The 18,063-nt window shown below is 35.8% G+C and overlaps 2 protein-coding genes and 1 long non-coding RNA gene across 3 annotated transcripts in view; 2 read left to right on the top strand and 1 right to left on the bottom strand.

Moving 5' to 3' along the window:
* snx18a (sorting nexin 18a) overlaps nt 1–4,554 on the top strand; it is a 64,520-nt gene extending 59,966 nt beyond the window's left edge. Inside the window, exon 4 of the transcript XR_015935955.1 lies at nt 3,508–4,554. The gene's annotated coding sequence lies outside the window, so the exon portion shown is untranslated. The remainder of the gene's footprint in view (nt 1–3,507) is intronic.
* Nucleotides 4,555–7,001: 2,447 nt separating this feature from the next.
* LOC148673177 (uncharacterized) overlaps nt 7,002–18,063 on the top strand; it is a 41,155-nt gene continuing 30,093 nt past the window's right edge. The window contains exon 1 of the long non-coding RNA XR_015935952.1: nt 7,002–7,444. This is a non-coding gene — a long non-coding RNA (uncharacterized LOC148673177). The remainder of the gene's footprint in view (nt 7,445–18,063) is intronic.
* cspg4ba (chondroitin sulfate proteoglycan 4ba) overlaps nt 11,207–18,063 on the bottom strand; it is a 57,147-nt gene continuing 50,290 nt past the window's right edge. Inside the window, exons 9-10 of the mRNA XM_088629506.1 lie at nt 16,887–17,070; nt 11,207–16,536 (exon numbers count right to left, since the gene is read on the bottom strand). Of these exons, the coding sequence (XP_088485632.1) occupies nt 14,489–16,536; nt 16,887–17,070 (2,232 nt within the window). The 3' untranslated portion in view covers nt 11,207–14,488. The remainder of the gene's footprint in view (nt 16,537–16,886; nt 17,071–18,063) is intronic.

Here is an 18,063-nt window from a genome sequence, read left to right as displayed (position 1 = left end):
TGTAATTGTAAAATATTGGGCTGGAATACTCCAGTCAGGGTGGCACAGTGGCATAGTAGTTATCATTGCTGCTTCACAGTTCTAGAGCCCTGGGTTCAATTCCTGGGGTGCTATCTATGTGGAGTTTGTATGTTCCCCATGTGTGTAGGGGGGTTTCCTCTAATTTCCTCTCACAATCCAAAGTACATACTGTATACTGTAGGTTAATCGATTTCTGGGAAAATTAGTCCAGGTGTAAATGTGAGTGTGTCTGTGTCTATGTGTGGTGTGTGATAGACTCGTGTCCTATCTAGGGTGTCCAATCCTTGTGCCTGTTGCTTGCTCGGTGGCTCCCCCACAACTGCATAAACAGATTACAAAGTGGATGGATTCTTCAGGGAATAAAGTGAGTGTTTCTATTAGAACTCTGGAGGCATTTACACTTGTCTGACATGAGGTTCTGACGACTTTCAGGAAGTTGAGTATTTCTCCCCTCTGTCTTATTCATTTCCTCTTTCACTCTCATCCAGTATTGTAGGACAAACAAGCATGCAAAATAATTAAAAAGGGAACAAGATCTGTCAAGAGAATGCCTATACACTTGCTAAGAAGAAATGGAAGGTAATTGCTCTTTAATAATCCCTGGTAAACTGAATCATGCTTGACATGCAGACCTACCTATGTTGACTCAGGTCAGGTGTTAGTTTCATACAAATTGTTATAGCGAGATAAGAAACTATCAACATTATTCACATTATGAGTCAAATCACAACACAGTGAGGGTCTGGTAGACTGTCTTGGGCCAGAGTCCACTCAAACGGTTCTAGTCTTTTTGGTTCAGTAAGCCAGGACAGGCAGCTTGAGCTGAGGGAAACTCTGCTGCTGTCTTCCCTTTTCTATTTCTGGTCCAGAGTAAAACTAATAGAAAAAAAATATTAAAAATTTATATGCATGGGGTGGCCAAGCCTTCGATAGTGCAGATGACAGGAAAGTACTTCTGGAGGGAGAAGGATTCTGTATTAAACTGTAAGAGAGGTTTGGATTTGCAGTGGTGAATCAACATGAAAAGACACCAGAAAAATACTGTACTGATCATTAGTAATCAAGACTAGTAATTATTTGGCTTTTTTTTTTGTTTTATATTTTTTTATTTGTTTGATGCTGATAAGAGTAAGATGCTGTCAAAAATATTTGGCATATTTAAATTGTTGTGAAGAAAAATATATTAATTGTTATTTTGAATTGTTACTATTTGTTTTTAACTGTTGTTTATATAATTACTAGATAATACATTTTCCACTAGCTAACATGCATTGAATGCACCTGAAATGGGTAATGAAAACTACAATAACGTTTAACATCACTCAAGTCCCAGGTGTTACACTATAACCTACAGTACCTATGTCTGAAGTTGTTTCTGTAATCAGTAGGCTGCGGTTATATACGGATCCTGTAAACTATGAATAAATGAATTAGTGTATAAAAACACACACAATCATATTTTCAACTTTACTTCACTAAAATATTTAGTTCTTGAATATTGGTTTTGGGCCATTTTCACCCTTTAGTTCATCTTTGGACCACAACAAAAAAAAAAACCTTCAAAAGACAAAACTGGAAAGTTTGTGCCCCTACCTCAGAGTGCAGATTTTTTATTGCAGCCTTATTCTGCAAAAAAATACATAGGCCTTCATTTGTGTGACACAGAACATATTAAACCGTAGTTAACATTTTATATGGTGATACATACAGTACAGTAAGGTGTTTTCTTTTGAAACACCCTGTGGTGTTAATAATGCAGCAGGTTTAACAGGTTTTCTCATAATCATTCTTAATTTTGTTGAGTGTACGTAAACAAAAAAACCAAGGACATCTTACCCAGTCTTCTCAATTGCAAAAATCTTTCAGTAATTGTATGCATGAAATAAAAAACTGAAACTGATAACGGCAATGATTTAGCAAAATTAATTGTGAGGGATTTGTGGAGTGAAAAGGTTAAAATACTTTCGAGAAAGGACTGGTGTTTTAATGACACCAATGAACAATGAGAGAAATCTCAACTTCAAAATAAATTGCCTTTTTTGTGTTTCAGCAGGAGAAAAGAATAAGTAAGGAGGCAAGTGGCTGTCTGAAATGTTGGGTTAATTGTTGAGATTTTCACAGTGCCTGTGAATCCACATTTCTAAAGCTATTATCACCCTCTGAGTATTTAAATTTGACAATGTCACTAGGTATTTCGTAAATGGAAATGTGTGGTAATGAGAATGCTTAGGGAACATAAAGGGTTGAAGGAATGATTTACAAAAATTATACACATTTCTTCTCTTTCTTAACAAAGAAATGTTTCACTCTTATGATTAGTACTCTAATTATCCCAGAAAGTGTGCCTATGATGCATATTGGAAGACAAATCCTGTAGGAATTTCACAGAAAAACATTGCAGATTATGTTAAATAGTGGTTTTAACTGCAGCCTACAATACATTCTGTTTAACAAAAAACTTTTCTTAGAGAGGCTTGGTATTTATACTCAAACAGGTAACTGAAGCAAAAGGTACATTTAAAGTATACAGTAAAAAATATGGAATTTTAGAAGGAGATTTAAGAAGCTATTTATAAGTGTGTTTTATTATTTCCTGCATTATATTGTAATGCATTCATGATAAATAATGTGTAATGCACCAGCAGGTTGAGAACTCAGGCTTATGAGAAACCTCTACTTTGTAAGATTGATGCTGTCATTATTTTTTCTCTGTGGGGGGTCAGAAACTAGGGGCTCATGCTATAAAACAAGACATTTTTACAAAATTAATAAAAATTTAACAAAATACTTATAATGTAACTCAAACAAAAAAGTGTAAGCATTGCCACAGAAATTTACTTCAATGGCTGTTAATGGCTTTAACTCTAAAAAACTATATGCAAAAAAGTGTCCTTTGCTGAAATATAATACTTACCTAAAAGATACCTACTGTTACATAACAATGTTGGTGTAAAACTATGTTTTGTAATGTGAATGCTTAATTTGTAACTTTTTCTCTTCCTTTGACATCTATTTCTTTGATAGCTTAAGGGTAAAAATGTTGGTGAGTTGAGTTTTCAAGTTTCAAGATTGATATAGTGCAGCATATTCGAACAATTCTCATGTGCAAGCTGCAGTTTTCATTTTAAAATTCATAGTATAAATTTATAAATAGTTTAAATTGTATAAATGTAGTACCTTTCATTGAAGCTTTAAATGGGAAGGCAGTTTCACTCTCACGGTTCCACAAAAACTCTACATCTGGTACTCATTTTATCTAACATCTGATGAAAGATTAAGATATTTCTTGTTTTCCATGTTACAAATATCTCTTTGTTGTGACATGTAAATGGCATGTAAATAGGAGTTAACTAACAAATTTATATTTGCAAATATACAGTACATTCAACAGCATGCATATGCGTGAGCCCACTGGACATTTCAAAGACACTGAGAGAACATCACACACACTGTATCTAACAATGTCATTTACTTCTTCTCTTGTAGAAAATGCATTTACATTGGTGAGACAAGAAGAAGACGAATCCTGGGAAGCACGTCAAAGCAGTAAGAATCAAAGATCTCTCCAAGGCAACAGTTCATTATTTCACCTCTCCTGTCCATTATCACACTAACCTTTCTGTTGGAGTCCTTTCACAGGTATTCCAGGATTCCAGACATCAGAAGGCAAGATCATTAAACATAGATCACAACTTCCCTCTTCTTTAAGTGATAGATTCCTTTCTTTTTTGGAATATCTCCATTCATTTACAAATTGTCACACTCGTAAACCACTGCTCTTAAGGACGGTCCAGTCCTGCCTAGTTTTGTACTTATCTCCTGCACCTGCCTCCGGTTCCTGCCCCCCGTACTATAAATGCCAGACGTTCCTGCCAATCTGGGCTCAGCTTTGGAAGATGGACACCCGCCTACCCGCGAGTGACTCGACGGCATCGGCTTCACAACAGCGTCCGACCTTTTGGGTCCGGGACTGGAGGGTCTGGTCCCATTACCCCCACTTTTATTCCCCCGACCCTTCGGCTTTTAACTCTGTTTGTCTGTGTCTGGATGGATCTCCCGGTTTTGGACATTGGATCATTCTTGGATTTGCTACGGACTCCCTTGTACTTGTTTGCCTTGGAAACCCCCCACCCCCCCGAACACCAGTGCACCTTGGACAAGCCTCCTGTTTTCCTTCCAGTCTCTTTGCATGCTTTTTCCCCCGTGTTTTCCTCACTCCTCCCCGGATAGTGCTGCCTCCATAGGGTCCTGAAAGAACGCTTCGTGACACAAATGTCAGCTTTTTACACCTCTTCTCCAGATCTTCTTTCTTTTGGCCACTCTTTCTCATCTGCTCTGCCCTTTATTTTTCTGTTTTATTTTATGGTGCTCTTCTTTCTACTCCCCTCTCTCCTTCACACTAAAGAAGACTTTATAACTGAAACATAGTTTTTCTTTTCAGAGTGGAACTCACCTTTACTTGTTCATGTGCAACTAAAGCATACTGACGCATCTTCGTCATCCAACGTGTATAATAAACATCTAAGAATCTAAGTGTGGGTTCCATTATGTCTACTCATGTTTACTGTAGCAAAAATCCAGCAGTATAAGAACATCAAAAGCATTTTATTTAAAGCTTTCTTTTTTTGTTTTTAGTTAAAGTTTTATAGAGCAAGAGCATTATTTTTTTCTGTGATTTGCCAGATGGCATATACCAGTAAAAAATCTGAACATGAATGGAAGAGAGGCACCAAATTAACATTATTACATCCTGCACCCGATATCCAGGAAGGGCTAAAAAATGTCTCAATTCATAAGTTCCCATCCACCCAACTGTGGACAAACAACCTGACAAAAAGACCCCTCTCTTCTGGTTTTGCTAGTCTAAATTATTTTGAAGAATTAACTTCTACTATAGAGAGTTTTTATATGAACAAATGAATTAAAACAAAAATAAACATTGTTAGACTGCTGCATAAAATATTTCATTTTCATTTATAATCTTTTATTATAGTCTACAACTTTCCTTAGTGAAATTGGCTTCTCCAAATGTAATATTTTTCAGTTGATATAATTAATTTATTAATCTTTCATTAAACAAACATAAAAGAGAAGTAGTAGGCTTCAGCAATTCAAATTGTTTCCTTCATACTGATTACCATACAATTAAATGCAGGAGGAGTTTTCAATTACAGGCAGGTGTGAGAATGCTATATTTATGTACCCATGTTAGATACAAAATACAGAGTAACAGGCAAAATCAACGTATTGTGTAATGTGCCCTTATGTGTAAAAAAATCTGAGTTATCTTCATGTGAATTAAGAAACTATGAAAATAATAACATTTACATCTATTGATATTTTTAATGATTTAAATACTGCGCAGGGAAGTCATCAGACAAGTCAAAGCTATCATTGAGTCCCATATTATGCATGCAATTATCCACACCTACAGAAATAATTGTGTTAAAGTAATCATGGCATACATTTGCCTGTTGACTGTTCACTGGTCATGCAATACAAACTGCAACATGCCAATTTTTCAAACTAATTCCAATATGAAGTAACTTGTTCCAAACAATCATAACCTTTGTATAAAAGAAAGTTCTCCTTTTAAATGCACTTTTTGTTTCCACACTGTTACCTCTGGTTTGTGTTTTACTGCTGATTCAGAAACCAAAAGGTTTGATTGTGTCAATACTTTTTTAACCTACCTATGATTTTTAATACTTGAGCAGAGTTCAAAAATTCAAACTTTAGATGACAATTCATTTGGCCTATTAGTGTAGAAGATTCCTTTGAGCCCAGGAACATCTTTCCCATTCTTGGTGAACACAATAGTACACATTATTCTGTTAAATGGAGTATAACCAGTTCATTTTACAATATTAACATCCCTTGATTACATGCCTTTTCACTACACATTCTGTTTGCTTTGTTCACCAGTCTCTATAATGTCTAGAAGATGAAAATGACATTTCTATGTTTCTCATAAGTATCCCCTTCAGTGTTTCCCATTTTATGTTACTAGTTGACTATTTTGCTTCCTGCATGCAACATTCTGCACTATAATATATAAAGGACACAGTTTTAACTAATCTTCCTCGTCTGGTGTGTGACTGTTTTGCTAACTATACCACAATGTAAAGGAACAAGTAAAGGTTTATTCCAGCTGAAAAAAGCAGAAAGAAAACACAACGATTCGGCTGTGGAGCCTTCTTCAGGTGTAAGGGGCTATACTATACCACAATGTAGATCATACTGTTACAAAAAGGGGTTATGAAAATAAATAGAAAATAGAGATAAATAGAAATAGACTGGGTAGGCTGAATAATCATAACCCCAAATAGTAACTTTTGCCAATAATAAACCTGTTAGAATAATATAATTAAAGACACCTGAGTTCTTTGTCCTCTGGCACAGCTTTAGTGAAAAGAGTCATAAATCAGGCACTCTGGGTTAAACAAAGATGTATTAATAATGACACAAAAAAACTAAACAACACACAACATATGCATACAACATACAAGTTACACTATTTACAAACACGGCATCTCAAAGGCCTACATCCTGCCGACCAGAAAAACCAAAGGTAAACTATTCTTTTGGTAGTGTGTCTCAGACCCAAGAAAACACTTCAAAACATTTTTTTCTTGCTTTAAAGCTCCTAAGAACTACAAATGCAGAAACTAGCTAGATGTTTGACTATTGTCCCTAGATTCTTGAAACATATGAATAAAAAATATAAATGATAAATTATATGTTCCACTTGTATCCATTATTGTTTCCATTATTGTTTGCTTTTTGCATATCAAAGAACTACAAAGGTAATTACACAAAACCCACCATTTCTAAATCCCTTAGAGTCTTGATGTCACCAATTTAGTTTGAATAATAATTTCTTTACAGTTGCATATAACAGAAATGAGAGTACTTTTTAATTATTTGGTTTGGTTTTGTCACCTTTTTTAGTAGATAGTGGTTCATTGTAGAGATCATATTGCATTTGAATGTGTTGCTAATCAGAACAATAAAGAAAAAGGAATTCTAAAGGCGAATGATACACCTGAAAAAAATGACTGGATAACATTTCCCAATGACAAAGATGAAGCTTTGATGGTGCATAAACACTATAGCATAAACACTGCCCTCTGCTGTTTCACATCACTGTCATATACTGTGTTGACTGTTTCTTAATGACAGCATATCTGTTGGTTGGGAAAAAAATAACTGCAAACCACAGCCTTTTTGTCAGCCAGACTAATATACAGTACATGGATGACTTTTCTCTGTGACTAAGAGCGTGGGTAGTGGGATTCAGTTGGCTTCTAAAAACTACCTTATTAAATGGACTAAATTCTGCTGTTGACATATTTTTAAACTGAAACCAGTTTATTAGATGGAACATTTCATGAAGCAATATTTTTGTTTCAGAAGGAATGAGGTAGGTGTTAATTTTTAAGTGCATACATTTCCATACACCCATTCTGTGGAAAGTATATGTTCACGTATACACACAGACACCACTTCATATACACACACACTGTAATCCTTTGTTATTGTTTTAGATTCCTCCACAATAGCTTCTGTTAGCTTTAAGTCTAGTAATAGAGAAAGCAATTCAGGTACAATCATTTCTTATTTTTGGATACTTGTCATATTATAATGCAAAACTCTGAAGTGACCAACAAATTTATGAACAGATTAAACTTATCTTTAATAAATAATGCATGTTTAAGCATGTTTAAGTCTTGCACAGTTACAGTAAATCCAAATTATAAATCACCTAGATGCTTTACAATAGCCGCAATACAAAAACTTGGACAGACAAATTATTAAAAAAATATGCTGTCAAAAAGGATTTGTCCTCCTGAATTGGTCGTCTCTGGGTGGGTCGGAGGGGTCTGAGCACAATTCCTCATTTTCTCCTGTACAGTGCTGATGGGTTTTCACATCAAAGAGCTGCAACCCGAGATGTGAAAAATACAAAAAAATGGCTTCTCCAAATTGATTGGGTATGACAAATATAATTAGAGATTCTATTTTTAAAAACTACTTGCAAAGCCTAATGAATTTTTAAAATACTGCTGTTTTTGGTCTGTGAAATGTGTATTATTTCAAATATGTTTTGTGATTCTCTAAAGGTCCTTAAATGCTTTTTTCTGACATATCAAAGAGACTTCCTACAGTAAGTATTCACTTACAGAACAATTACATTGAATCTGCCCTTTTTGTGATATTCTACATCTGTGTTCCTGTATTCAATTTGGAATTTTCTTGTTTATATATATATATTTATATAATTTCAGAACATTTCTAAGTGTTCCTTGATTTTTCTCAACATTCTTCCTGTGTTATGATTAATTCATGTACTGAAAAAATGTCATGTTTCATGATTGATTTTATTATTGAAGTGAATAATTTTGAAATAAGATTTAAAACTGAAATATTACAATGTATATCAAATATAATTGTGTCTTTGCATTTAATACTTACTACATCAAAGTTTGATTCTGCTAGATCAATCAATGCATATACTGTATATAAAATTATATCATGACAGAGTGAACAAATATTACCCTTTTGTACCTTTGGTACGTGTTGTGGGTATTGCATTTTTAAAGTGTCAGTATATATCCGTATGATTTGATCATATACTGTATGATCCCATATATAATAATAGTAAAAGTTTAAGTCGGTGACCTTGAATGCTACTTGTTGTGCGTTACGATTAGACTATATGTTTCACAGTAGTGTCAATCTTTTCACTCCAGTACCCTAACCATGCCGATTCACTGTCTCAGCTGCATTGAGGTTTTAACATAAGTGAAATGTGCTAAATTGTGCAGACAGATCAGCTCATGTTGATTATACTGTACTTGAAGTTAGCATTTGTATTTAAAACGGGGAAGAATTTAACCTTCACAAAATTCTTCCTTTTATTCATATTGACAAATAGGTGAACATAATGAAACAATAGTGAAGTAAGGTTAAGAGCATGGTAAGGATAGGGGTGTGTGGTAAAGTATGGTAAATGGCAAGCTGAGACAAAGGAAATGCGTGTCGTTACATCTGCAAGGGCAAAAACACTGTTAAAGAACATTAGTTTTTAAAAAAGTGGTGAGGTTTGCCTAGCCAGTGCATTATTGTTGTAATCAGTGATCTTTGACTCAAAAGCATGTGATCTGAATGTTTTGTCACAGTATGAGATCTACATATGGAAACCCCAAGCAGGCTGACATGATGCATTTAATCTGCAAAAACAGAGAAAGGATGAAAAATCACACTACAATTAAAGTAAAGATGAATAGTTTTCAGCTTTCAGACCCTAAACACAAGGATATACAGTACGTGTACAATAGCATGATGGAAAATATTAAGGTTCTACAGATTTTCCAAAAATATTTTGGATGAGTCTGTATGATTTCTGCAGATCATTTAAGAACCCCCTAAAGGGGAGGTTTTTGTTTTCTCTTACACAGCTTCAGGAGTTCAATATAGGGGTTGTGGCTGACAGAAATGTCCACTAAAATATATATATGTCTTACAGAGAACTGAGTGGGGGCATCACTGATGTTAGAAGGGATCACAAACACACAGAAATCATGGCTCTGAGAAACAATTTTGTTTGAAATGCTACTTCATTATCAATAAAACTTAAATGTTTTATTTCAGTTACATTTTATTTAAGTTATATTAAACATTAAGTTTAATAAAACTTAAATGTTTTATTCAGCATATTATTCAATAGGTGGGCAGCTTGGTGCAGCATTGAGGTCCTATGTTGAATTCCAGACCTGGGGCGCTACAGTATCTGCATGGAGTTTGTATGTTCCTTTCTTTTTGTGGATGTTCCCAGTCTAAAGACATAGTGGTAGGTTAAGTTCTTTCTGGGAAAATTGGCCCTGGTATGAGTGGTGCATGTCTGTGTTTGTCTACAGTATGTTGGTCTTTAGATGGATTGGCTTCCCATCCAGGGTGTACCCTACCTTGTGCCCTTTGCTAGGATAGGCACCAGCTCCCCCAAAATCCTCAACTGGAAGAAGCAATTAGAAATTAATGGATGGATTGTTCTGTGGGTAAAACTGTAATATAAAATGAGACTAAGGTCTAATTATGAAAATGTAAATACTACAAACAACGCAAACTTGGTACAAAGAATATTTAACCACTGAACTGTTTGGAAAACTTTTTCATTTTTTTAACTTCTGAGGGGCAGCAGAGTTACAGGAAATGCTGACAAGAAAACAAATGACCGGTCAAGGGAAAAAATATTCAGTTTCCATGTGGTGATCTGATAATGGTGCTTAAACACCGGTTTTCCCCTTTCAAAGGGCAGTGAACCACAGATGGTAGTTCAAAACAGTGTTACGTTTTTTTTCCCTTTTTATATGTTCCAGATGTACTGATTTGCAGAAGACTTGAATCTCATACATATTTAAATTCTAAATATCACAGTAATTAAAAGCATATTAAAATGACTTATAATTAGGCCTGGGTTTGAATAAAAAGTCTAAAATCAGTTAATTATCTACAAGCACTATACTGTATAGTAAGTTGTACTAAATTCCATTTGACAGATAATGTAGCAAAAAACATAATAAACCATAAACATTCCTGTTGGCTTCCAAAGCCAGTTATTTATAATACAAGAGGAAATCATAAAATTCATTTCCTGTTTGCAAATCCTTGTTTTGCAATCAGACTGAGAAGACCACTTCTAGTAATCTTAGTCTGGTTCTGTTCACAGTCTGGCAACTGTAGAAACTTTTATGTATTTTCAGTTTTCATACATAAACTGATAATCGAACAAAAGCTTCGGTGTGAACAGGCTATATAGGACTGAGCCAGTCCGATTGACTTAACTTCTCCTAATAGCCTTATTTGAAGTGCAAGTTAATGTGACAAAAATACTGTAATATCCCTTCACTGCCAAACCTCTTGCATGTCACTTCTGTATTACTTTCAATGATCCTTTATAATTTCTAGCATACATCTCAACAATAGGGTGTGAGACACAAAACACTTGTGCAAAGAAAGTCAACAAGTGAGAACACTGTAGTCTTTTTATGCAGTATTCACCTGCCATCTGTGATTTTACAGCTGTCCCTTGGTTGAAAATGACATTGGTCAGTTTCCTGGTTTAGATTTTCATATTGGGGAGTGGCTAGATAAGTGTTGAAATAAAAAAACAAAAACTCACATGTGTTTGCACAATACTTTATTCCAAACACACAGTAAATACATAAAATACCAAATTAAATAATAGTAAAGCATGAATTCAGTGTTTCCGATGTAAACAGTAAGGTAGAGAGTGAGGTATTACCCTCAATTTAAAAGTGGTTTTTCCCCTAGGACATGAATAGATTCTCATTTATAAATGTTAAATACACAACTCCTTTCTTACATCAGAACTTAAATTTAACCCTGTATCTGTTGCTTTTGGGAGCTGACATTTGAGAGACAAATTAGTTGTTGAATGCAGCTGTCAGCGCTTCACTGAAAAAATGTCAAAAATAATAATTTCACAACTTTCATGCATAATAATGTCACATTTTGGCAAAAGTGGTGAAAGAATTCAGAAAGAAAAATCATCAATGTGCTTAAACAGCCTTCACTTCAGAAATACAGGTATGGTGAATGTTGTTTGGAGCTGTTTTCATCAGAGAAATTAGACACGTTCCAGGCAATCTTATTTGATTAATGAAACTAAACTTTTTTCATTTGTACAGTACTTCAAATGCATTTTTAGTATGCCTCTGCTAAGAATGAAATGGAAGAAAAAATGGTGTTAGAAAAGAAACCAGTGATAAAATGAGGCAAAATGAAATTGAAGGTGAAGGTGTCCAACAGGAGTGTGATTGATGCACTCATTGATAAGTGATTTTCTGCACCATGATCTAGCAATATTTGAGTGTTTCATTGAATGATATCAAATGCAGTACTCTACCTGGTTAATAAACACACTTAAACTTTCAGAACTGTTGTTTGACACACAGAATTTACTTGTGTTCAAGCACATGGCTTGAAAAAAAATCACTTAATGTTAATTTGTGGCACTGCATAAATTGCATTTTGGCCAAGCAGAATGGCCTGAATTCTTGATAGTCTAATTTATTATAATTTTATATTATAACAATTTATTATTATTATTATTATTATTATTATTATTATTAGTTATTATTTTATGACTGTGATTTTAAAACGTTTTGCAGTCCTGTCTGGGTCTGGCTATTTGATCTCAAGACGGCAAAAACATGACCAAAAGAAAGTCTTATTAGCAAAAGCAGAGTAAATCAAAGTACTATTTTATAGAATATTTTATACTATAATGAAATGGAATTAAATTAAAACACAAAACCTAAGAATGGCTGTTCAAGAATATGTCACTATACAGAGAAAACTGGGTGAGGACCATATTGTTAATTGTCCTTCACTCAGATTCCTGGCTTTCAGTTAGAGTAATAGTCTCATAAGGATAATTGATCAATACACCCTCCTTTTTTCTTTGAAAGCATTGCAGGGTAGAGGGTAAGTGTTTCTTTTTCTCTCTTAACTCCCGAATATTTCCTTTTTCAAGTCACATTAGGAACTGCAATATCTAATTTAGTTTATAGTCAAAAATAACATCATCGACAAATGGATCAGTTAGTTACAGCTCTAAAAAAAATTATTTATTTTTTCTAGCCTAAATGTAGTGGAATTTGCCTGACCAACTAAAGTAGCTGGTTCACTCAAGTCACTCTTTAATTTCATGGACATAATTAAAAACTCAATTTTCACAGTAAAGTATATTTGTATAAATTATCTGATCCAAAATGCCAACTTAGTTTCCAAACAGATCCCGACACATAAATACTTAACTCTACTTAAAAATATAAGAATTTTACACAGTTAGCCATTAGAATGTGCATACAGTGAGTACTGTTTTGGTTTAGAATACATAAAATAACCCAAATGATCAATTTTGCAGGATTAAATTTAGACAGACTTATTCTGAATTTGGTTTTGATATTGCATTGTTACAAAACAATAACATCTGATTTCTATAAGGTTCTGGTCCTACTTGGAAACTACTTCAACAGATTTTGCAACAGAGTTTAGTTTATGTGAAACATAGTCCAAAAAAAGAGAAGTAAAACTGTTCTGAAAAACTCTATTTGTCAAGACACCAGCTATTTTATTGTATGAACCAGTGTTAGAGTTGCTACAGTTCTTTCAATATACTCCAATCTCTTGATTGGAAAAGCAAGGGTTCCCGTCAAATGAAAAACTGATCTGTTCATGGGGGTTTCCTCCAGGCACTCTGGTTTTCTCCAAAGACATACTGGTAGGTTAACTGGCTTCTGGTAAAACTGGCCCTGGTGTGAATTGTGTGTCTGTCTGTGTGTGCCCTGTGAAGGACTGGCAACCCCACCAGGGTTTATCCTGCCTTGCACCCAACGCTTGTTAAGTAGACTCTGGCTCCTCTACAACACTGAATAAAGTCATTAGAAAATAAATGGATGGATATAAGTTGTAAAAAGTAAGTGTAAGGAAAGGAAAGCTAGTGTAAAGCACTTTCAAATATTGGTTGGAGTTTGAAAAGTTAAAGCTTAATTAAATTTGTACCTTTACCTTAGTAAGTATAAGATATAGCCTCACTAACTTATTTTGTGTAAATTTGTACCATGCTGAAAAAAAATTATTCTGCAGTAAACAAAACAACAACAATGATAATATTTAAAATAATAAATAATACCAGTGTCCTACTCAGAATATTGGTACAGATTGTTGGAATACAGTATGTCTGAAAAGTAAGTAACTAAGTGAAAACATATGTACAGATATTACTCAAATGAAAAAAAAACTCTAAATGAAATGAACTATCTATAGAGCATATGCTTGGTTTTCATTTTTAATCACGAAGGTTTCACACAAAATTAGGAAGAATTTAGAGAATCGATTTAATTAAACATGGGTGTAACTTTCCATTTAAAAGGGAAGTATCCAGAACACATAGTCATTTTTAAATGCATTGTGGTAGAAAATGAAACAATGCTAAAAATAACTGAAAGTGAGCATGCTGTCTAGTTCCTTAGACAGTGATCTTTACCTTGTCCTGTAAGTAAAGCTCTCATTGAAACAAATCTCTATGTAACTCCAAGTACTGGAACCACAGTCTGGAGGTAATAGGAACATGAACATGTTTACTAACCAAGGTTAAATTCACACACAATTAAATTTGAAAATAAATGTTTATAGCCAACATTTATTTTCAAATTTTACAGTTTTAAGATTTAATAAATAAGCTGTTATCAAGCCATTCACTTTTTTTTACCTTTAGTGTTGTACAGTGCATCGATGAGCTGAAACAGAAGTCTATCAGCATCAGACAGGTTGTCTAAAAATGGCCTAGGCTAGCACTCTGCTTGATCTAATTCTACAGACTGTCCAGCAGCAGTAGAATTAAGATAGCTCAACTAAATCATCAGCACTAAGGCAAATATCATACCCAGTACTGGTTGTGCCTCAAAGACGGGTTAGTAGTCCGGCAATGCTGTAAGGTTTCTGGATCCAAGTTATTCCAGGAACAAAGGAGCAAGGAGGTGTCTTGGGGACTACCAGGGGCCACCACAGTGTGTCCTTGAGGACCCAGAAGCAGTGGACTCCCCACATTGTCTGTGTGCAGGGGAGTGACGGTTACAGAGGGAATGGTTAAGCTTCTCTCTGGCTGTCCAAGGTGTGGGCTGCTAGGAGGGATGTTATTGTTAGGGTGGTTCTGAATCAAGGGTTTCTGCTTCTCCCTCCTGTGTCGGAACACTAAGATCAGCACAACCAGAATAATGATGAGAAGTAGGCAAGCTAACAGAGGGAGGATGATGAGCAGGGGGTTGGAGGCTTTCCTGGGAAAAGATTCCACTCTCACAGCAGTGTTTTTTCTTGTGGTCTCCTGTTTCCCTGAGGTGGCTTTTGTAACCGATGGCACAGATGCGTTATTTCTGTTCTGGGTTCCCCATCGGTTCCTCCCTTTCCATCTCTGCACAGTCTTGACAGGTTTTTGCGTCGCTAGAACTGGTTCCAAAGGAAGGTGTAATGTAGACTCTTGTGGAGTGGTTTGGTTCACAGGCGTTCTGGTTGTCTGTAGGGGACCTTCAGTGGTGACAGCTGATAGCAGTGTTGGATCGTACGGCACAACAGTGTATGTAAACTCACCAACAGCAGGCTGAACTTTATCCGCTTGCAGAACAAACACGAATGAGTCGTTCATCTCTTCTACTCCAGTCATGTTGACGTTGACTTTAATGGCAATTTTTCCTTGATCTAAATCATCAAAAGTGAAGGACTGGAGAGGCTGTGAAGGTCTATCTTTAACTGTCAAAGCTTTAAAAATGTTACCATGCTTCGGAGGATAAAGTATTTCAAAGTGAGGATCACTGCCACTTAAGATTGATAACTCTGTGGCGTTTAGCATGTCTTTCCTCAGTTTCACTATAACACCACAGGGGATCTTTACATCATTTCGTAATTTTATCAAAGGCTTTACTGTAATGTTAACAACCTGCTGTGTCAAATTACTCTCTGAAGTGAAGGCAGTAAATTCAAAGCTGTCCTTGGAAGACATGAGATTAATCATATGGTAAGACAGTCTTTTTTGCTGAAGGTCATCCTGATCAAACTGTGTGACAACTTCATTATCAATAAGAAGGCTACCATACTGGGGAGGGGTTGTAACCTGATACTGGATTGCTGTGCTCTTACCATTGGTCTCAGCAGCTAGATGCTCATTGGTGAGAATTGCAGAGTTCTGACCCTGTTCAAGAACCAGGTCTGTATTGTTTAAAAGAAAGACAGAGATCGCGGTTACTTGTAGATTAAACAGTTTGTAGATCGGTCGATGTTGGCCATCAGTAACACTGAAATAAAAGACCCCAGAGAAGGGAGTGCCATCTTGGACAAACCACACTTTACCACTATTAAGATCAGCCTGTGTGAAGGCCATGATGGATTCATTCAAATGACCTTCCACGGCCATAAAGCCATTGCTAGGTTTAGTGATTATGGTGTATTTTATGTCCTCTGGAGGGTTATCCAAGTCTACCACATTCAAGTTCTCAGGACCAAGGACAGCTTTGTCTCCCTGTACTACCCTCAGGCTTGGGGACTTGGTCTTCAGTTGTGGGGGCTGGTCATTCACAGGAATAATAGTGATGTTAAACAACTCTTCAACAACATTACTGTCATCCTGGGGACGAGAAGCTGGCTTGCTCTTCAGGTTGAGCCAGGAGTTAAAGAGGAAGCTGTCATAAGTGGTCTCAGAATTGTCATGCAGGTAGGTGATCCCATACTTGTTGACAATAAACTGGGAGAAGTTTGGTTTTTCTTTGGTCAGGTTACGTTCTCCAACTATGATTACACCATGCTGGGGGAAAGACACAACCTGAAACCAGACTTCATAAGAGTTTCGCTGATCTTCGGGCAGTTTTGCCATGAGGTTGGATGCATCCAGCTTTGACTTGTCAATAACAACTTTCTCTCCCTCTGTAACTGTAGCACCTGACAGCCACAAACAAAAAGTAAAGGTAACATCAAGAGATATAAATATAGTGCAGTAAATAAGAGACCCACTGCACTATATTTTTAGTATTCTACTCTTTATAAACGCAGGGCTCTAGTAAGGAATCTAAAATCCAGCAGCTAATGCTATAGGTTTGTCACTTCATTGCACATACTGTACGCCTGCATAAACAGGTGTAATTCAAATAATAATAAGAGACATATTTACTCTTTATTACCACACTTTGACAAGAGTCAGCATCTTCTTAAATTCAAAAAGTTCAGACTGTTAATACCCAAAATGTAGATGAATTGTTCAATGATAACATTTTTTTTGTGTTACATTTTACCTGTGTTTGCGAGGAGAAGGCTTTTAGATTCCGGTCCAGTGTTTTCATATGAAATGTCAATGTTAAACACATGTGGTTCAAGGGAGGCAGGTGGGGATGACACACTGAATCTAAAGGAATCCACAGCACTCCAACCCACAGGTTCGACATTGCTTTGCTTATATGCAATCACACCATCATCCACCTGTGCAAGAAGAGACGCATGTAAGGACCTTGTATTTTTTGTGTGGTTCAAATATGCTATCATTTACAGAACATCCTTTATAGCAATTGCGTTTTAATGAGGATCTTTCAGAATCAGACAATCTACTACACTCGTTTTAGAAAATGTATTACCTTCCTTTTTCTTACTTCTACCTCTCTGCTAATGTACATACTGTATATGGAATGCTTGATTAATTCTTTTCACAGGTTCATTTTTCTATACTTCAATGGTTTCATTATATTTCAGTCAAGTCGTCTGGTGTCCCCCAGGGCTCAATACTGGGCCACTTGCTCTTCAGCATTTACATGTTCCCACTTGGTCAGCTTTTAAGATCACATGGCCTCAGCTTTCATTTTTACGCTGACGATACTCAAATATACATCCATACCAAACCCGACACTGATGTGGCTGTCTCTATTCTATCTAATTGCATCTCTGACATAAAAATTTGGATGACTCAAAACTTCCTTCATCTTAACTGTGACAAGACTGAAGTCATGCTTATTGGTACCCCCCATCAACTTCGTAAAGCCAGTCCTGTAACCCTGTCTGTAGATGGCTCTGTACTTGAGCTTCAATCAAAATTGAAAAACCTTGGGTTTATATTCGATTCTGGCTTAACATTTGACCCACATGTACAGCATACTGTCAAAACATCTATTTTTCACCTTCGAAATATTGCAAGACTACGCCCTATGCTATCATTAACCGTGGCTGAAAAGCTGATCAACATATTTGTATTCTCTCGAATTGACTACTGCAATGCTCTACTCCCTGGGGTATCTAAATCTACTCTGAACAAGCTGCAGTATGTCCAAAATTCAGCAGCCAGAATACTGACCAGGTCTAGTGCAAGTGTTCACATTACTCCTATCCTGGAGTCCTTGCACTGGCTTCCGGTCAAATTCCGCGTAGACTTTAAAATCCTCATGCTCACCTATAAGGCTTTACATGGCTTGGCACCTCAATACC

Source organism: Lepisosteus platostomus, chromosome 4 (genome assembly GCF_059453375.1).
Source record: "Lepisosteus platostomus isolate fLepPlt1 chromosome 4, fLepPlt1.hap1, whole genome shotgun sequence".
NCBI classification, from domain to species: domain Eukaryota; kingdom Metazoa; phylum Chordata; class Actinopteri; order Semionotiformes; family Lepisosteidae; genus Lepisosteus; species Lepisosteus platostomus.
Note: the sequence above shows the minus strand (reverse complement) of the source record. Positions and strands in the feature narration are given on the sequence as shown.